The 23,322-nt window shown below is 26.4% G+C and overlaps 1 protein-coding gene across 1 annotated transcript in view; it reads left to right on the plus strand.

The window, feature by feature from the left end:
- Positions 1–23,322, plus strand: part of LOC129981637 (cell adhesion molecule Dscam2-like) — a 506,908-nt gene that overhangs the window by 315,973 nt on the left and 167,613 nt on the right. Inside the window, exon 11 of the mRNA XM_056092554.1 lies at positions 11,541–11,714. Within this exon, the coding sequence (XP_055948529.1) occupies positions 11,541–11,714 (174 nt within the window). The remainder of the gene's footprint in view (positions 1–11,540; positions 11,715–23,322) is intronic.

Consider the following 23,322-nt stretch of genomic DNA (forward strand, 5'->3'; position numbering starts at 1 on the left):
AAAGTCTTCATTTCGTACCAACTTTTGGAAAGTTAGGGATGCATAACTCTAATTTCAATGATTATGGTATTTTTTTCGAATATAATATGGTATTTTGTTTGACAATATACTGAAGATCAAATGCGAATAATGAAGTGATTATTTCATTTTATATCACATTCTTTGAAATTCCTTTAACATAAAAAGTCTTTATTTCGTACCAACTTTTGGAAAGTTAGGGATGCATAACTCTAATTTCAATGATTATGGTATTTTTTTCGAATATAATATGGTATTTTGTTTGACAATATACTGAAGATCAAATGCGAATAATGAAGTGATTATTTCATTTTATATCACATTCTTTGAAATTCCTTTAACATAAAAAGTCTTTATTTCGTACCAACTTTTGGAAATCATATACTTTCTAATATTTTATTATTTGTGTGGGGGAGGGAGGTTCCTTTAAATATCGCCTGAATTCCTATCGAATTATTGCAATATCGCATAACTATTTTTAAGAATAAGTGGTTTTACAGCTCGTAAAATTTTAATCTATAAATTTTAATGTATCCCAATGAAACTTTAAAACTGAAAAAAATAATTTTAATTTGCTTTTATATTTAAATTTGCATTAGAAAAAGGATAAAAAATATTACAAAACTGCCTTAATATATTGTAGCTCCACTTGTTTATAAAGAAGATTTTATTTTCAATAACTAATACATCATGGGATGTCTGCAGAAACGTTTTCTCATTTCCTTTCCTGCATATTTCAGATAGATGCTCTTCAATGTATCAGTCAGATAGCGAGATGGTCGTTTAAATGTTTATTATCCAAAGGATCGAATGAACTAAATTACATTCTGCAACTAGGCATGAAAGGATGAACGTTACCTAAGCATGTACATCCCATGAAGTATGGGGTCTTCATACATTCATTTGTTGGGTTAGATGAAAGGCAGTACCAACAAAATTTAATGCTTAACCTTGCCGGAAAATTTATTTCTCCAACTAGATTAAACTAATACATTAATTTCAAAGAATCTCCAATAATTTCGACTTTTCTTGACAGATATTGTAAATTTTTGTTAAATTCTTTATATAAATTAGCTGTTATGATTTATCTTAACAACACAGAAATTTGGAGGTCGCAAAAATATTTCTCTTTCAACGATGTTCAGAATGAAGTTTTATTTTTATTCCAATATAATTAAAATACCAAAATAAATGTTGAGGCATGGTATGAGATTTATTCATATAATTCTAATTTTATGTCTCCGATTTCTTACCAATTTTGACTTGAATCAATGCATTTCTAATAATAAAATCCTCTTCATAGTTACATTCCGAAAAACGAAATTTAAAAAAAATGCGCATTATTTATTGGAAACTGAATTGTTGTATATTTTACCCCTTTAATTATTTTTTCTGAACAATATATATATATATATATATATATATATATATATATATATATATATATATATATATATATATATATATATATATATATATATATATATATATATATATATATATATATATATATATATATATATATATATATATATATATATATATATATATATATATGTAAAATTTAATTAAATTTACTCCCAAAATGTTTAGATTGCGAATTCCAGTTATTATTTTATAAAAGTCATTTCCAGTTTAAAGTCTTGTTAAGCAAGCTAGCCTTTACATATTCAGAAATATCTTTCATTTATTAGACATTTCAGTCGCATTCAAAGGGTGTTTTGAAATGTGATTTAAAATGCGACATAGTCGTAAATTGCATAGTAAATGAATATCCTTAAAATATCTCCTTCTTATGAATCGCTGCTTTATTTATAAATTTGAGTTTCTGGTCCACTCTGATATGAAAGTTTGTGAAACACTGAATCTTCGTAATCTTTATATGTAAAAATATTTGGCTTTCATTAATCTTTTTTGCATAAAGGTATCTGCAGTTAAAGAAGAATATAGTACATAAATATATTAAAAAACAACTTCAGTAACTTTGCTAATTTAATTTGAAATTACTTCTATAGATATTAAAAATTACACGAACGTATTAAATTTATATCATCAAAAATTTATCCTTTAATTAAAAAATAAGAATTATTTATCAGTAAACACAATTAAATTAATAGATAATAAAATAATCAGTAAAGAAATATTAAATAAATGAGCATCGTAATACATTATCTTAATTACTCATTTCTATCCTGATAATGTGGTCATTTAGAAACATATAAGTGCTATAATAAACCAGATTAATTTAAAAGATATATACAGAAGTACGTTTCTCCAATGAGCCCAAACAACTTGATAGACTAATTCAAATTTTATTATTTTATTTCAGCTTTTGTAACGTAATTCGTAATTTGTTCACGTAATTGACGATGAAATGGTGTAAGGCAGTCTCTATAACTGCCATTCTTTTTAAAAGTGAATTCTAAAGGTTCTACCAAGGGCAATTTACCTTGCTTAAAAGTTGAAATCACAATTTCAACATTATTAATGGAAGCTATGACAATTAAATGATTTTTATAAAAGGGAAGAGTACGAGTATTAGAAACAGTACGTGATTTCAAACACTTAAGTCTTAAATAGAATATATTTAACATCAACTGAGATGGGTTAAAATATATTATCGCTTCGCCAGTCGAAATATTATTATTAGCGATTTTTAATAGAAAATTTGAGAAAGATTTTTTTAAATGCATTATGTTATTTCTTTTTGTCTATTTTAATGTAAAATACAATGGAAAAATTCAAGAACCATTGAAAATTACATTTTTAATAACTGATACAAATCTGTATAAAAATATCAAAAAACAAGATTTGAAGAAAAAAAATAAAATCAATGAGTGTTCGAGTTTTTTATAATTAAATAATGACAAGTATTTAGATAATCTCTTTAAAAAATGGATTTGAGATTCATTTCCTTTAAAAATCTGTCTTTTTGTCACTTATGAGCATATTAAATGCATTGAGGCTTAAAATGATCTTAAGCAGGAGGATTATCGGACTTATACCCATTCTTCTTAAAAATTCAGAAAGAAAAAAAAAATTGGAAAATATTTCTAACTTGTTTCAATTTTTTTGTTTAAAAACCATTTGCAAAATATTCAGCTACAGATTTTTACTCATTTTTCTTATTCGCCGCTATGTTATCATTTCATTTGCCAATTCTGATATAACCTTTCAAGAATTGTTGCCTATACAGCTGGATAGACATTTCTATTGACAGAAGTAAACTTCATATATTAAGATTCCATGATAAAAATAATAAAGTGCTTATATCAAGAAACTTGGAGCCCAAAAAACTCCATGATATTATTTAAACTTATCTAATTCAGGAAACTTAATCATATAAATATATATTTTTTTTGTTTTAAATACGAAAAACAGACTCTTTTTTTTTTTTTTTTTTTTTTGCATGAGAGCAAAGTGATGCATAATTTTAAAATAATTTACAACTTTATGAAAAAATACAGATTTTTTATCAAGCTTAATGCGAAATGTGAAATATTTAAAAATTACTTGCAGGTAGTTGAAAAAAATAGCTCTTCACTAATTAAAGTAATAAATTTCTGTCATATTCGTTTCGATAAATTGCTTTCTTAATTAGAATTTATGGTCCAGCTGCTATTTTTTTTCTTTTTTTTTTTGTTTGGAATGACAATTAAATTTTCTATAAATTAAAATTATATTGAAGTGTGTCTAAATTAAAATCACTGAAAAAAAAAGAGCAAATATGCTTTTTATTAAGACAAAATTCTTCTAATAATTTAAAATATAAAAAAAGGAAAAAAAAACAGATCTGAAATATTTTGGAATATATATATATATATATATATATATAAAAGTATATTTTTCAATATATATATATATATTGAAAAAGTCTTCAGGCCGGATTCTTTTTTAATATTTTTTAATAATTTTTTTGGTTTAATTTTTATTTGATTTTTGTTTTTCCTATTAACTTGATTCTAATACTTTTGTTTATATATATATATATATATATATATATATATATATATTAAAACTCATTACTACAAATTGCCTTTCTGAGATTATTATATCTTAGAGTGAAAGGTATGCCTTAATTTCTATGATTTAAAAGTTTTTTTGTTAATAAAAACAACATAAATTATATTTTCCACTAAAAAATCAGCTTTTAAATAGTGAAGAAGCAATATTTAAAAAAGAAAGAAATTTTTCTTTCTTTTTTTTTATTGTTATTTCCATAAAGAAGATAGACAGTTGATTTTCTATTAATTTATTAATTTTTCGCATCATGATAATGGATAGGTTGGAATTACTGATGAAATATCTTTATAAAAATCATTTTCTAGTTAGATGTCATACCAATAGATCCTTTATCAGGGCATTTCAAGTTTTCGAGTATCTTTTTTTTTTATTATTTATTTATTTAGAGATGAAAGCATGCATAATGCGGAATCTAATCTTGTTATGTTTTCTTAAACTTACTTAATTTATTGTGTAATACTTATTATAGAAAATTTTAATGAAGTTAAAACATAAAATAAAAATAGTTTCTTGCGATACTTGAAAAGAGGGAGAATTTCCATTTAGAATATTTTTTGGGTATTAAGATCGTTTGAATCATATTTGTTCCGTTTTTCATTTCAGTAATGGTAGTTCCTTTGTTTAATTGAACACAAGCACAAAGGATATTTGTATATTACCTACATTGCTTTTTATGCATTATTTCATTATTTTACCTATTTATTATTTTATTATTTTGCATTTCGTTTCAAGAATCACAAATAAAATATTCCATTTTCATGTTATAATCTAAAATATATTAGAAAAAGAAACCGAAATTATTTATGTTGGAAAACATTAAAAAATTAGCATTATTTAATTCAAAAGTAATTTTTAATAATTGTTTTCAGCTATTAATGAATATAGTTTATATTTATAAATTGACTTTAAATTATTGGAGGCCTTTTTATAAAGGTTTTAATGTTAATGTTTGAAGAGTATATATTGTTGAGCATTATTTGCAATTAAAATCTTTTGAAAAATTCAAAAAGTTCAGTTATTTATTTATTTTTACAAATAAATATATTTAGCCTGTCATTCGGCTATTTATCAGTTCGTTCCTTCATGTAAAGAGGAGTCAGTTGCAGTTTATCTTTTTCTCTAATGCTTTCGTCACTCTACTTCTTCGGAACTTGCGATCAATTGCATTTTTGGGGAATTACTTATCTGAGAAACTCGACAATTACTCAATGCGTTAACATGAAATTAGGTACAAGAAGTAAAACTTTGACTCAGTATGATGGAGTTCCCCTTGAGATGGGGCACCTCGAAAAGAGGATGAGTAGCTTCCGGCATGGTGGTTGGTTCTCGCTACCCTGGAGGTACACGAAAAGGTGGGAGTCTGGCTACTCCCATTGATGACAGGACGCAGTTTCTTAGGGAAGTGTTGTACCGTGGCCAGTGATGGCCCTTAGGACTCAACCACAGTTCCTCCTGTATTGCTGTAGCGGCGATCCGGTCATTGTTTCTTATCCTGTGCCTTAGGGCTGTTCGGAGATTCAGTGATATGATTTACCATGATGGAGTGCAAATTGTTTGGATTTCTTCTGAATAGGAAGTTTTAAATTTTTATAACGACCAGCTGCCCACATACACTGCGTATATTTGCAATGAATGATTTGTCAGTCAAACACCATATTAGTCATGCGAACTGGTTCTTTGTTTGGTCAGCTGAAAATTATATTATACATTTAGGTTTGGAAAATTTTTAAATTTTCTGGAATTCTTTGAGTTTGGTAGCATAATATCAATTTTCTATTTCTTATAATGCAATGCAGAAAAAAGGTAAGCAATTAAAAATATATCATGCTTCTATCAAAACTTTTATCTTTCGAAATTTTTTTCAATATGAATCATTGTTATATTCTATTTTATTGTAAGTGTTACTTCTTGAAACTGCAAAAAAAAAAAAAAAAAAAAAAAAAAAAGTTCTTACTTAAAGTTGCGAACAAAAAAGATATTGTACTTGATTTCAAAAAATATTCATTTCTAAAAAATTCATCTTCATAAAAAAATTTAAAAATATCCATAAGCTTTAATCATAATCTTTATGACACGCATCTTAAAAATGGGGCATCTGTAGAAAATGCAGCCGGAATATCAACAAAGGAGCCTCCTCTGAACCATTCCTGTGTATAAGAACCAGCGCGGGAGTTATTCGACTGAAAGATAAATTTTTTAGAAAATTTTCAGCATCTCTTTCTCAAGTAAAGTATCTCTTACTTTTCTACCGAAAGAATAAAAAAAATCTGTACGGAAGTTTAGGCCTCTGATACATTCGTGAATGAAAAAGCTAAATAAATAAATAAATAACAAAAATCTTTGACTTCTTAAAAAAGCTACGAAAATACGAAAGTCTAAGAAAACAAACAAAAATAACTTCGTCTTTGCCTTAGATATTTGAATTGTAGAATTTTTTACTTCCGGTTTCTTATCTCGAACATAAAAGCAGCTGCTCATGTTCAAGAAGAATGTAAATTTCAAACATATTTTAGATCCAAGCTTAATTCACTCCTATATTTTTCTTGATGAGCAGAAATTTTTATTTTACCCAAGTTGTTCGATTTCACCTCAATTCCATTCTAGTCTTAGCATCTTTTCAAAGAAAATTTTTCATCGAAAGTCGAAAACGCTTTCGTAAACATGCCTTACGTAAATTTACTGATATATATACATATACAATAATTATATATATATATATATATATACAAAAGTATTAGAATCAAGTTAATAGGAAAAACAAAAATCAAATAAAAATTAAACCAAAAAAAATTATTAACAAAATATTAAAAAAAGAATCCGGCCTGAAGACTTTTTCAAGGGTCACCCTCAGGCAGGGATTCAAATAAAGGGATTTTTTCTGTGAGGACATACAGACATTGTCTAATAATGATTCCTCGTGACCCGAAAATCCCCTGAAATTATGCTCAAGAGATATACCATTTTAACAGAAAGGAAATACAAAATAACAAATTAGAAAAAAAAAAAAAACAATTACAACAAAGTAAAAATACAATAACAAAAATAACAATAAAAACAGCATTAAAATTAAAATTAAAATTAAAAACGAAAAGGCCAGAACATACCATCCAACAGTCAAGGAAACTTTAAACAATCGATTGTGATTTCCTGTTTTTAAAAAAGTTAACGGTAAATTATGTAAACAGAGGTAGGCACCCAGCGCCATCTATTGAGTGATCCAATATGCAAGTAAAGTTCTATTTTTATTTAAGCCAAAGGATTAATCCCAAACCATACCTTGTTTAATTAAAAAATTGACATTACAGTAATTTCTAGGAAAATCATTTTTAATTAAATTTTTAAGGAGGATATTTGATGCTTCAATATAAGAATTTTTATTATTGCAAACCCTTTTGATCCTGTTAATTTGTGAGAAAATTAGATTTTTGAAAATTTTAGAGTTTAGATTGGAATGGTAGTTACATAGTTTTGTTATTTTAAAGTTGAAATCATCCCTTTTATCGTATATACCAACTATTGTTTTATCATTAGCAATTTCGATTTTTAAATCCAGAAAGGTAGCCTCAAGTTGATTTTTATTTGTATCTTTTAGAATTAAATCTTTTGGATAGCAATTAGTAATAATATTAGTATTGTCGAAGTTAATCAAAAGTAGGTCATCAATATATATCCACCCGTTTATTAAATTATATTTAATTATTTTTTTCTCATAGTAATGCAGGAAAATATTAGCTAAAGCACTTGAGAAAGCTGTCCCCATTGGAATGCCCTTGATTTGTTTATAAAAATTAATACCATTAAACACGTAATTTTCAGTAATATTAAAATTACATAACTCAAGCCAGTTATTTTTAGGAATGATATTTTCATTTAAATATTCGTCATATATAATATATATATATATATATATATATATATATATATATATATATATATATATCCCTTTTCTCAAATGTAATTAACTGAATTTCATTTTCCATTCATTTTTACAAATTATATCTGAATAAGGAAAGATATATATACAGGGTGTTTATAAAGTCCCGGACCCATTTTGGTGTTTAATAACTCATAAAATAATAAAGATAGATTTAAATTAATAACATAAATGGTTAAATAGACTCAAAAAGTTTCATGACCCTTGTCAATGAACTTCCACGTGTGCCCCCTTCGTCGCACGGAGAATATCAAGTCGATAGTCAATTTCACGCCAGGTAGCGACAACCATGTCGGTATCCACAGAGCCATTTGCGCACTTTATGGCGATTAACAATGCCAGAAACATGAAAGGATGCTTCATCGGAGAACATTATGCTCTTCAGAAAATCAGCAGCATCTTCTATCCTCCTTAGCATATCTGTTGCAAAGGCCATCCTCCTAGGTCTATCGTTCGGTTCCAAAACTTGAACAATTTGAACTTTGTATGCATGCAGTCAAGTTTTTCTTAATAACCTTGTACACCGTGGAAATTGGCATATCCAATTATGTTGCCGCTGATCTCACAGATATTCTAGGATTGTGTAAAAATGTCTCTCTGACACGCTCAACATCAAAATCACTTGTGCAAGGACGTCTGGAACGTTTCTTATTTTCGATACTTCCAATTTCTAGAAAATTCTTTTTCCACCACAAGGTGCTGTTTTTGAATGGAGGATCTTTTTGGTAAATTCTTCTGAAATTTCTCTGTGCTTGCACTATCGATTTCATTTCTATGAGCCACCATAAAATCTGTGCTTTCTCTTGTGGTGTATGTATTCTCCTTAATATCCACTCGAATAAAACATCACATACAAAAGTACTACATAGAACAAACACATCAAAAGTAAACATAACATTGCAATAGTTGACAAAAACAAAAGAGAGAAAAATGCAATTGATAAGCAGACAATATTTAGAAAAGTACAGATATTTAGACTGGAAAATGAAATTATCTGAAATTCACCACACGCGCAGACGATATTTACAAAAGTAAAAATATTCAAACCTGAAAAGGAAAATATATGAGTTATTCCATCAATAAATGTCATAAGTGTGTTTATATCTTTATTATTTTATGAGTTATTAAACATCAAAATGGGTCCGGGACTTTATAAACACCCTGTATATATGAATAATTAAACGAAACCTTGATGGCTGATTCTCAGTGTAAACTATCATTCTCTGAAGCGTTGAATTATTTAAGAATCTTCTGGAATAGATAATACACCTATTCTTGAATTATAGCGAAATCTAATTGATATTCTTGAGAGTTTCGATATGAAAAAATATATTTAATAAATTGTCCGGAAATAAGATTTTTTAGTAACCTCATTAAACAAAAGTCTTTTTTTATTTACAGCTTTATATTTTTTATTTTAGAAATTAAATTTTATTTTAAAATCATCAAAAATGTGTAGAATTTCATGAGATTTCAGAAATTAAATATGAAACATTGTTTCGCTGCATTACAATTATATTCTATATATTTATATAACATCGGTAATATATACTTATTATTTATAAAAATATTATATTTATTATAATATAAAAAAAGTAAAATTGAGCAAAATTCTTTTGTGTCAAATTATGGAATTTTATTATTTAATGTAGAATATTGTACAATATTGTGGGATATTTTATTAAATTCTTCAATACTCAACAATATGATACATTACTGCAAATATTGATTCATATCTTACAATAATGGACAATATATTTTTGTTATTAGGATTAAGCAATAAATAGTAAATAAAAAATTGTTGGTAAATACTATTTAAAGATGTATTTAGGTAGTAAAAAGGCATTAATTGTTAAAAGAAGTTTATTTATATTAAATTATGAAATAAAATATTGGCTATTTTAGAACTCACTTCATAATTTTGAATTGTGATCTAATGACAAGAATGATACCTGATTTTTTTTTTCATTATAACTCTTAAAAACTATCTCATATTCGAAATCGTATCTAAAATGAATCATTCTCGCATGTTTATTTCATTCATAAAATGAATCCTTCTCGCATATACATGTCATACATAGAATGCAATATAGTTCCTTCTATGTATTATTCTATGCATCGTATACAGGTCATGCATAGAATGAATTACATGCATGAATCCTTCTTCCATGTAATTTGAAATCAGGTCTTATTCCTTCTTTTGAACTAACACCAGGACATCGTGGTTACTATTTATGATAGAGAACATTGGAATTTTTAAGTATTCTTTAGATTTACTTTAAACTATTTTGGTAATTACTATGAAGACCAGTGATTTTTTTTCTTTAATTTTCTGTACTTTGTTATTTAATTCTTACATAAAATGATTTATTTATTTATACTGGAACTAACTGAGCTCATTTCCATTTAATCTGTCACAGTCTCCGCAGTATAAGAAGCTTTAAAATATTCTTAAGATAATTTAAAAACATTTTACGGCATGCCAAAAGAATATCGAATCAAGTCGTGTAAATATTGTGCAATAGGTTAATGTTATATAGGAGTTAAAACATGCAAATTATCGTTGCTTTAAAAGTAATATCATCTAACTTAGTTTTCCAAATTTACTAGAGAAAGAAAAATAGTTGGCAATAATTCAGAATTTTGGGATTTTTTTTAAATGGTGGATTATGTAATGTCACCTGCTTTGTTTTAGAGACGTACAGAATCGAAAAATAAGGATAAATCCCGTTTAATAAATCTTGCAAGAAATAGCGTGGGATTACAGAAGGGCAGTGCCTTTTTCTGCTCTTTTCGCTATAGAATATCCCCGAATTTGAGATCTCTCTGATTCCCTGTCAGTTGAATGGGTATACGTGGAAAGATTTATTATGAAGAAAAAAGTATTTAAATTTACAAACAATACACAAAATAACAACACAACAACTATACAATAATGAAAAAGATGTGTTTGATGGAGAATATGAGTTCATAAATTTAATGATTTGATGAAACTATGATGGACAGCCCATTTTTTCTAACCTAGATTTAGAGAACAAACTTCTAATTATCTACACAGAGAACATCAAGCCTTTTTTGAGATTCTCAGGATGTTTAAAATTGATTGCGATAACCCATAATTATATAAATACTTTTCGAAACTGAACAATTACCCTTTCATTTATTCCAAATCAATCATATTAAGGACTTTAACACTTTTCGAAACTGAACAATTGCCCTTTCATTTATTCCAAGTCAATCATATAAAGGACTTTAACATAACAAATGAATTAAACAAATCGAATGGTCCCTCCTGCAACAATAAAAACTATTAATTTTAAAATTAGTGTAATTATTGTTCCTTTTTACTCATTATGAGCATGAAATCCATTCATTGATTTCATTTATCATCAAAATTATTTTAAACTTATTTATAATCTTGCAGATATCTCACAGATTAAACATCTGTATAAGACTCGTGAATCCGAAACATTTAGAGAGTTTACATAGTGAATATACTGTGTTCCTAATGCTTAATAATTAGCATGCAAATAGTTGTAGTAAGATTTTATTGCTATTTACACAGGACATCCTCCGGAGCAGTTCAAGACGATTGTGAGCAGCTCTCACGTCCACATTTTGGTGAACGGATCTCTAAATTTCCCAAGTGTAGAGCCTTCAGATGAAGGATACTACCTCTGCGAGGCTAATAACGGTGTTGGAATGGGTCTAAGCACCGTTGTTAAACTTACGGTTCACAGTGAGTAAACTTTAGTGTGTTATATATTGTTGTTAATTCATTCTGTTCTGAGTCTAGTTTCTACGATCATAGCGCTTTTGTGATTACAATTTTTAAGATTTCATGAAATCAATATATAAATGAAATAATATTATTTTTTATTAAATAATTTCTAAGTTATTAAAAATAATTATTAAATAAATATGATTATTTAGTAGAAAGTGGTTATTTATTTTTTTTCAAAATTTTATGGTTATGATTTTTTTTTCAAATTAATTAATATTCTATAAATTAGACTGTAAAATGCGCAATTTATTGGCTGCCATAATGATTCTAATCGACTATTTTACGGATTTTTATGGATATTCCAATCAAAGTTTGAATCTAATAAATTATTAAGAGTCAACACAATTTATATACATTAATATCAATTCATATTTTTTCTAATATTTTAAAAAAAATAATTAAGATTAATAATTCATTTTGATGACAAAATGTATTTTTAAAAAATTCTTTTCCTGAAACTTTTAAGAATATTTAAAAGGGGGAAAAGATTAAATATATAACGGAGATTTAATATCAATGCAAATAATGTTGATAATGTGAAAAAATTGCTCAGAATATTTTTTTTTTTTTGATATTATTGTACTTTATTTGAAGACTTATTTCATATTCATGAAAAGACTACTCAAGGGAGGTTCAGTTCGTTTCCATGTAGATTCGAAATTGAAAAGCATGATGGTTAAGATTAAGCTGATGGTACTCGGAGACACTTATCTTCGTTTCTACTGAATGCATTCTAATTATACTTCGTATATTTGTTGCTTAAACCACTGTCAAAAAATAGCTTGAAATTTTGTCAACAGGTGGCTCTGTAGCAAAATAAAATCAAAGATAACAGTTCAAAAATAAATCATTAATCGATTTTTTTTTATTTATTTACTCACATATGTTCTATATATCCATTCCTTTTTGATCATCAATATACTTAAAGCGTACCAATGCGTTATCAAAGGCAGCACACAACTTTTCAGTATGAGTAAAGAATACATTTCGAACGATGCTGGCTTTCAAACTTCTTCATTTGTTACCTTCATTAGTAGCCTTTTGATAAATGAGATCTTTGAAAACACACTTATCCACAGCTAGAAGTTACAACGATTCACATTTGGTGACTCTGCTTGGGGATAGAAATGGTCTTTTCCTTGAGTTTTTCATCCGTCGGTAAGCACAGAGTGTTGCTGAAGCATTACTCATATTCAGATAAAAGTTTTATATAATCAATGCGTGGTCTGCTCTTTCTCAATAAGGGCATGCTTACTGGTGGCATTTTTTTTTTGAACCGTGCATATCACTGTTATAGCGAAATTAAATGATATACTCATTAGAAAATAGTTTTATGCAAAACAGCGCCATCTATTGGCAAAATTTCGGACTATTTTTTCGACGTAAATCTTGACCCATGGGTTTAAGTAATAAATGTAGGAAATTTCAGTTGAACCCGTTCAGGAATGGAAACTATGAGTCATGAGTACAATCAATGTAATATTATCCATCTAGTGTCAAACACAAAATGCATCAATTGGCTGTATTTTATATTTCCAAAGCATAAAAAGATTTTATAAATTTTAAAGAAATGTCCTTGTGTTAGGTGAATAATGTTTGATGTTGTTTAACCCTTTGCACAAGGATAAGTAAATCTATGAAAAATTATTCACCTAATACAAGGAGTTATTTATGGTTCCGAAAAAAATATGTATAATTGTTTCAAGTTGAATATTCCCACAAAATGAATTTACATCTTTTTACAATTCTGTGGGTATTTTTAACAATCAAAACTGAAAAATAAATAAATAAAACTTCAAAATGATATACCTTCTTAAATGGTACCTGAGAGGTACCATCAGAGTGGAGAGTGTTAATAAATATTAAACAAATAGAATAGCACAAATTTGGCACATGACGAATCATTGGATTCGGATACAATCTCTTAGCTTGTTTGAAATTTTTAAAGCCAGAAGCTATAACGAAACCCCATTTTCATTTTTTGGAAATTTCAATTGAAATGAATAGTGAAATTTATTATGAGTATTAAAAGGCATTTTTTTCACAGATTATTTCTTTTCTTAAAATATTTCAGTATTTCAATCATCGTATCAACTCAAATAAATATTGATATTCTTATGTGTAGTAAGCTTTCCCATTTCTACAATTTAAGTTAAATAAATTCTACTATGAAGCACAATTCGTCACTTCTTTTCAGAACAGACGAAACAACTGTTAAAGACACCATTATGTTCATTCTTAGATATATGAAAAGCTAGAAAAAGAAAAGAAATACGTCTCCCGATAATTCTTCCTATTGAACCATTTAGGAAAGTCTTCGGATTAAAGCTTTTCACGAAAGAAAGGTACAATCAATATCACTGCACAATGTAAAGGGGGCCTTGGGAAAAAAAGAGCCATTTTGAACAAAGAAACATTTCTGTCAATGGTTGACATAGCTTCAACCATGAGTAACAAGCTATATATATACTCGAAATTTCAGTAGTAATAACCAAATTATTACAACTTTCAACAATAGGCTTCATATTTTCTTTTGAATGAACCTAGTAGAAATGCTTATATTGAAGTTAATAAATAAAAAGTTTAATGTATTATGCAATTTGTAACATTATTTCTGATTGAGCAGTAACATGACAATATGTATAGATAGATAGATATTAGATATTTTATGAAGAACATTCTTCTAAGGAATTTGATATACTACATCCTAAGATAGAATGTTTCAATGCTATTCGTTTTAAAGGGAATGCGCAACAAATTAAATTCAGAAACATTTTAGAAGAATTTTATTGGCTTTACCATGCTATATGATATCCAAGGTTTTCTTTTCTCTATATCTACAGGGAATCACACATTTCCATTACATACTTTAGGATATTTTTCAAATACTAGATATGTATAAGATTAGTGAATAATAAATTATTTGCTTGAGGGGTGTCACTTGCAAGAGAAAAATTTTGTCTCTAGATAATTGAAATAAAGTGATATATATTTGTCATGTGAAAATTTGTTGCGAAAGATTTGCTGATGGGTATCTTTATAAAGTACAAAAAGTACTCAGTAGATTTTTCTGTCTCAATACCCACCTGAATGCCCCCCACCCTCAATGCAATTTAATTCTCATACAAGTTTAATGTGTTTTCACTTCAACGGGAATCCGAGCTACACCGAAATTCATATCATGTACCCTGCGAGATTTCAAATTACGGAACTGAGACAAAGTGAATGGCTTTAAAATATTACGCTCATGAAATGTGATGGGCTTCCCCATATTTCTCTTTCTGTACAATCATTATTAAGGCAATATTTCAGCGATACTTGTTATTTAGTTCATTTTCACACTCATATGATATCATTTCAATGGAATAGTCGTTTAAAAGTTTTCAAATAGAAAATGTCTATCCTTTTTGATTCTCGAAGAATACAACATTTGAGAATTTAATAGCTACATTTATCTAACTATTGCTGATACAAAATAAAGTCTTTTCTTTAAGCTTCTCTGCCAGATCGTCTGAAATTATAAGATTGGGAAGATTAAATTTTAACTCTCTTCTAATTTGTCATTCTTATTTGGCAATTCTTGTATTTGTTTGGACTTGTCTCATCATTATTCTGGATATTGCATGTGCAATCATTTAATTTCAAGCAATAATATGATTTTTTTGTGTCGACACTCTGCAAATTTAAACCTGAGTGGGAAATTTGTTTCGTATATCCTTTGAGAAATGCATTGTGTATCACAAAGATATATTTGCTTTTGAAATTTAATAAATTAAAATTTAAGCGAAATTTTAGTGATGTCCTGCATTAATTTTCCAAAATACTACAGCAAAAACATTATTTTTTGCATCACCTTAAAATTTAAAAAAGTGATATTTTAAATTTTATCTATGATTATGCTATAAGTCCTTTTTATTTATTTTAATCAGTTTAAAAATATTTTAAACCGATTTTCCAATAGAATATTTTATTATTGAAGTTAAATTCACATCAATTTCATAGTTTCCGCTAATTTTTAACTATAGCTGCTTTTTCGATTTTGATGTATAAAATAAGATGATTTGGTTTATCTTACTACAGTGACAAAATTTCAATGTCAGATACAAGCTTTTAATAAAAATATTTGATTTTTTTTTTGGTTCTTACAATTAAAATTTAGCTTTAACAATAAAACATTGGTGAAACTCTTTGAAGTGTTCTCATGATTAATACGACTATCCATTTTTTTATTTAATTGAATGTATGAAGATGATGATGGAAAATTTGGAATAGGCATATCACAATGAGCAGAACGATCTGAGCCTTCTAAAATAGAATTTTCTTCGATAAACAATTAAGATGAAATTTTTAAAAAATATATTTAGCAGTTATTAACCCTGGTATACCAACGAATTACCAAACGTGGTTGGTACTCAACATTTGTGAAGAATCATGTAATTAAGTCAAGTCAGCTAGTTATCTAAGAAGGCTGGTATTCATATTTATTATATAGTCATATAGCAATATATGCTAATCATATATTTATGGTGTGTTGTTTTCGTTTCAGGTGAACAAAAAAGTCATGTAACTAATAAATAAGTATATTAATAATAAATAATTCGCACTTATGGATATATATATGTTACTTGATGCACTATTTTTAGAAATTTATTCTCTTTAATATTTATTTACACACAAAAAGATAGCATACTAAAAATTCCTAAACTTATTAAAATATGTGCTATACAAATATTTGAAGTGAGAACATTAAGCAAAAAAACAGTGTTGTTATTATTAAACAATTTTGTAATCGAACAGCTGGTAATTCTTCCTTCAATTATTAAGGAAAACTGTTTGTCGTCTATGAAAATGAAATAAGAATGCATTATTTCATTTTTTCATTCATATTTAAAGAATATGGAAAATGATTATTTAAGAATAACTGCAGCATGAGCTCGATTTCAGTTGAATTTATTTAATATTTTCTGGAATTCTTATTATGAGAGGAATAGTTTATTGCAAAATAAAAGTTTTATCCATCTGTTTTAGTTTATTAAAATTTACTCTGCTTCTGTTTAAAGATGCAAAACATGCAAAGGAGAAATTTATAAGCAGAAATATCAAGATAATGCTATGCACATCCGAAAGTAAATAGGAAAATTTAGTTGATTTTTTTTTTCTTGAGGATATGAAAAGAAAGCATATATTTACTTTACGATACATCTTCTTCTTAAATAAGTTAAGGATTCTATAATATTAAAGCAGGAATAAAAGTGGTTGGAGAATCAATCTTACAAAATAGAATGGAATCAGTAAACTCTAAGAATATATTGAAGCATTAATAAAATTCAAAGACCAAATCAAAACAACATATTAAGATATGGTTGTATTCACAAAGAATTTAGAAAACAAAGCAAATGCTGCAATTTCCTAACACCAATTTTTTGCAATCTATATAACCTCCGTTGTGCAATGAAATGGAATTGGTTTTATTTTATAAGGCAATTTTCATGCTAATGAGTACATTTTTCAGACATGAGTTTGAGAGATGAAATATGAATTGAGACATTCAGAGAGTGATTATAATCATTCATGGCAATTATTTCCTATAATTGACTAAATAGAAGAGTTGCCACGAGTGCATGGTGATCAGTTTGAATTTTAGTTTATGTTGTCAGTGGTAGCTCACGTTTTAATCAGATTGAGAGCTCCATTTGTTATTTTAGGCTTACATCTTTCAAGGTATTTCCGAATAAAAACAAAAAAAAATAGGAATTAAAATATGAGGTTTGCCTCTATAGAAAGCATTATGTTTATATATATCAAATTATACGTATCCTTAAATATATACAATGCAGAATATACATACAAATACAAATTATACATTTTTCAGTTTGAGAGGTGAAATATGAATTAATATATCAAATTATACTTTTTCTTAAATATATATAATGCAGAATATATACAAATACAAATTGTACATTTTTCAGACATGAGTTTGAGAGGTGAAATATGAGTTGAGAGATTCAGAAAGTGATTATAATCATTCATGGCAATTATTTCCATAATACATTAAATAAAAGAGTTACCACGAGTTCAAGGTGATCGGTTTGAATTTTGATTTATGTTGTCATTCATAGCTCAAGTTGTAACCAGAATGGAATCGTCAATTGCCATTTTGTATCTACATATTTCGAGATATTCTCGAATTAAAAAAAAACTCAATGACATTGGAATTACAACTCTATAGAAAGTATTATTTTTAAATATACCAAATTAAATTCATTATTTCTATCAATATCTGAGGGTCATATTCGAAATAATTTAAACTACAGTAACAATGCATCTCTTATATTTTATTGAGTTGTTCTTGGTTACAATTTATAGAAGAAAGAATTGCATTTGCTTGAAAAACAGTAGGAAAACCTGAACTTTCTACATATTTTTATCTATGCGGATAAAAAATCGGAATGTTTATGTCAAAGAAATTATTCTAATATCATTCATTTTATGTCTATGCTCTCCTGTAAGAAAGAAAGAATTCTCCTTCTCGTAAAACTACAGAACTAAAGGGAAAAAAGTTACACATATCGAGCGAAAAATATCATGAGTGCGCCCTCTGTCACTTTTCTGCTTCCCAATCGAGGATTTTTGACAGCCTCAAAATATTTCTTTGATCCTGAAACATGCATATTACCCTGCTTTGTCACCTTTTTGACTTCTGGAATTTTTGAAGAGTAGAAATACAATGGATGGAGCACGATTTGACATTGTGGCTGAAAAGAGTGGAAAACGTGACATCTGCTGAAAAATAATAAAGGCAAAAATCATTTCGCTGGGGTTTTGAAGATGCATCATTCTATTTTTATCGCACATGCTATCCATATACATCTGACAACAAAAGTTTGAAATTTTTCTAATATTTATAGAATATTTATTTAAAGAAATCGTTAGGAAACAATTCTAAATCTACCTGAGCTTTTATATGCATACAAATAATATATAATGCAAATATTGATCATGTCTTTTAGATTATAAACTTTATTTTCAGTAAGAACAAGAATTTTAATCATACCTTAAATGCCATATAATGTAATTTTTTCCTATTACGTTAAACATACTAATTGCTTAATAATTACAATAGTAAATATAAAAATTTTAGATGTATTATTTAGTAGGATGTTAAATAAATAATTATAATTATAATGATTTATTTAATAATTTCATTATTATGTTGTAAACTTCATCGTCCATAAATCAGTGTTACAAATATTGATATATTTTATTATCAAAAGTAATTAGCTATATTTTTCTATTATGCATAAAATTTCAAACTACTATACCGCATGTTTGAAATAGATGATTAAAAAAATTCCATGCAAATAAATGCAATAATAATAGACAAAGAAGTGTTATTCATTATAATTAACTTTTCTTGATAGAAAAATTGCAGATGGAAATGGTATCCGTAATCATTTAATAATAATACATGCATAATACTAGCATAATACATTATCATATATATTAATATAATCACATAGAATATGAATTTACTTTTGTTGATGTAAAATTAAATATCAAAAAGAAAATTGAAATTTATTCTTAGGAAATTGAATATTCAAAATTATATCTTGTCACTGAAATTCACCGAATGATTTATTTTCGTGGAAAATCTGATTTGAAATCTATTAAACTGAATAAATATATCTCCTAGCTCAAAATGAGGAAGAATCCCTTTAATATATTTTCCAAATCGACATCCAAAATTGCAAATTTAAAATAAAAAAAATGAATTTGCAAACTTAATTGATAACATATGTAAATAGTAAAATGTTATCGCACTTTTACAACCATCTTATTATTTGGAAGAATATTGTTTTTATTATCTACAAAAACTTTAATATATAAAACTATTTTTTTCATTGAATATAATATAAAGATTCCCAGCTTATTGATCTAATAAAATCTCTTTCGTTTCACAAATATTTTTGGACTTGTGGCTTAAAAAATTAACATTACTTTGATTTGTATTTTTTGAATATAATATGAATAATTTTTTTCATACAAATAAAATAGATTATTATGTGCAGGAATATAATTTTCTAGGTATATGACACTATATTTTAAATTCTGAAGCAAAATCATATCCAATTTCAAAACTTTTATCCATTATATTTGCTTAAAAAATAAATAAAATTTTACATTTATCTCAGTAACAAAATTTCCTTATTAGAGAAGTTTTGCTTAGAAACATGCATGCTAAGAATAGAAGACATGTTTTGCTTAAATTTGAATTTTTAATCATTATTTTTCAAATGCTATTATCTAGAAATTACTGATTAATTAATAAAACTACAATGGATTTTTCCTGGTCTCAATATTAAAGATTTGTATTTTTAATTCTTTATCTGATATCTATGGATATGATTCTTTCTCCAAATAGCTTTATTCATTTTCAAATTTTAATTCTATGTACTAGCAATTATTAAAATGTGTTACGGATATATTGATTAAATATCTGAAATTTTGAATTGTAATGGAAAAAGAAATCTTTATCTAAATTTGTTATTTATTTAAAAAATCATTAAAACTAATTTAGTTATTTATTTAAAAACTCATTTAATAATAGATAATATTTACTGTTTCAATGATGATCATCTTTGTCTATGCCGAGAAGCATATAATATATACATATTCTTTATACATTACTTTATAACATTTCAATATTCTTTATTATACATTGCTTTTAACTTAATAATTAGTCAATTCATTTTTTGTTAGCTTTATTTTTGTTTAATTCATTCAAAAATGTGCGTACCTTTTTTCTCATCTTAAATCATATCCCCCATGTTGGTGCTTATGCATCATTCTCCAGGACGTTCAAGGCAGTATTTTTAAATGATATAAACAATTTTTTAAAACATACTTTAGTCCTACTACGCATTAACATCCAGAAATTAATTTAAATATTCATTATTCTGTTTAATTATAAATAATTATTCAAGATTTTAATTAATGAATAAAACATGTTCCATAATTTTACATTTATTTTAAAAGATCATGATACACATGACTTAGAACATTATGGTAAGTCCATAAAAATAAGCAAAATATTATGTTTAAATATACAAATATATTAAAGGGGCAAGCCAATAATTTATATAAGGTGCATAACATTCTAAATTGTTAGAAACTTTTATAACTTTCTATAATAAGGGCTTTAGAACATTGTATTTAAGGAAGGTTCTACCAGGTTTTAAATGAAAAGTTAAAATTCATGTGAAACTATTAGTATTGTCCTTATAAAATAGTGAAAGCCATACGATTGACAAAATTAAAAAATACATAAATAAAAACGAAAGTAGTTCCAGAATTAATTTCAAATAAAAACTAAATAAAGACCTTGCAATTTTAACTTTATAAATGATTCAAGAGTTTCTTAATAAAATTTATAATCCATCAACTAAGAAAATACATATAAAAAAACATTAAAGAAGAAAAAAAAATATTTTTTTACAAAATATTTTCTTTGTGTAATATAATATTTTTATACACAGGTATTTCAATGCATTTCTACAAATATGTCTGGGCTAAAAAGTTTGTTAATAAGCAGTATCTAAGAATTTAAAATAAATTAAGTGTGTGTTTTAATATCAAAAATCAATCGCCGATCGATATCAAGATAGTTAATTCTCTCCTAACAAAATAATTAAATAATTTCAAAGTTTCTGCGAGAGGAATTCAGTAATTGTTCGTTCTCATTTCAATCATGTTAAAACTTTTTCCCCTTTTAATTTTTCGATGGTAAAATGTAAAAAAATTTGAAGCTAAGAAAAAGTTTAAAGAAAATTTCACGTGGAAAATGTTTGTATATTATTTTCAAATATAAAAGATACATAAATTTATATTTGTAAATTTGCACAGGAATTGTAAAAAAAAATACGAAAAGAATATTTTTACCATTTAAATTTATTCTGTACAATTAATTGATCCGCGGCTAAAAGAAGAATGCTTCAAAAGTAACTGAATTGAATAGTAAAATGTAAAATGCATCCTCTATTTTATTTAACTAAATAGAGATTTTGAACCTTTTAAGCTGAATATGCCTCTGTTATCGAGAAATATTTCACTTCATAAAATATCATTCTTTAACACAATACTTCATTCTAATAAAAGTAGAAATTTAGAAAAATTCCTGGAACATAAGGATCAAATAACTTTAATGTAAAGGATATCTTGATATTTAAAATTTTCATTCAAAGTACATTTTTTTAAATACAAAAGATATCACAATTCTGAAAATAATATACTGCAATGGCAGTTTTTTGATGAAAAAGAAATTAAATCGATATAAGGCAATCTCCAAGTAATATTATACATAAGAAATTTTAAAATGAATAATACATTTTTCATATATAAAAATTTTATTCCTATATTTTGCAATCACAATAATTAAGATATATTTTAAGTTCAAATTTATGATTACTTTAAAGTTACAAACATTGATTTAACACTATACTTTCAAATATAAATAATATAAATTAATGGTTAGAGAATTTTATCTTATTACACAAATGCTTATCAAGAATGTTGATGATATATATCATCATTTTAATGCCATAACTGACACAAATTTTCTGTTTAAATTCACAAAGTGTGAATAAAACAAACATTTGACTGAAAATAATTAAAGTCGTTTGGAAATAATTTCGACATGAACTTTATCTTTAACTTTCCAATGAAAGTTTCTGAAGCATTATATTTAAACAAGGTACTTTTGCGTGTTTCCGCGACTGTACGACACTTTGTAAAGATTATTAATAAGGGGTTTCCTGGAAAGTAAAATCAATTAAGTATATGCTTTAATATCACCAGTCAATGCGCAGCACCTTCGATCGATATCCACCTAACAGACTCGCTCCCCGCAGAATAATTAACTAATTTCAGAAGTTTGTGTAAGAGGAATCCAGGAACGCTTCTCTTGTTTCAATCTTGTTAACAATTTTCATACGCATGACTCGTCTGGTGGGATGATGTTGAAGTTAGGGAGAAAATTAAAGATAAGGTATTAAAAAAAGAAGGTCGGTGCAAATAAAAGTGTAGAAAGATGTCATTTGTTGCGTTTATTTACAACGGCTCATAAATCAATTAAGGAAGTTTGCTAAATATTGCCAACAAATAAATTAAATCTATATTATTTCATTTCATATATTACTCGAAAAAATTTAATATATCAAAATATGTATTCCTAATTAAAAACAATTATTATACTTTTAAGAACAATAGTTTGATTCAGTGTTATAAAAGACAGTCGTCGCATAAAGTACCCATTGATATTCTTTATGATAAACATGTTGACAAATTACATTAGTTAATTGAATTTTGTTACAAACACTAAAAGCATTCAATAAACATATGTAGTTTCATTTATATTATATTTATATATTTACTATCACGCGCCAAAATATAGGAGCTAATGTGCGTGGCATAGAAATCAAGCTTATTACTAATTGTTGAATGGCAACAGCCAGAAACAAAACATCCACACATTTCAGACTTTTTCATTCGTTGAACATTTTTGCAT

This window comes from Argiope bruennichi, chromosome 8 (genome assembly GCF_947563725.1).
Source record: "Argiope bruennichi chromosome 8, qqArgBrue1.1, whole genome shotgun sequence".
NCBI classification, from domain to species: Eukaryota; Metazoa; Arthropoda; class Arachnida; order Araneae; family Araneidae; genus Argiope; species Argiope bruennichi.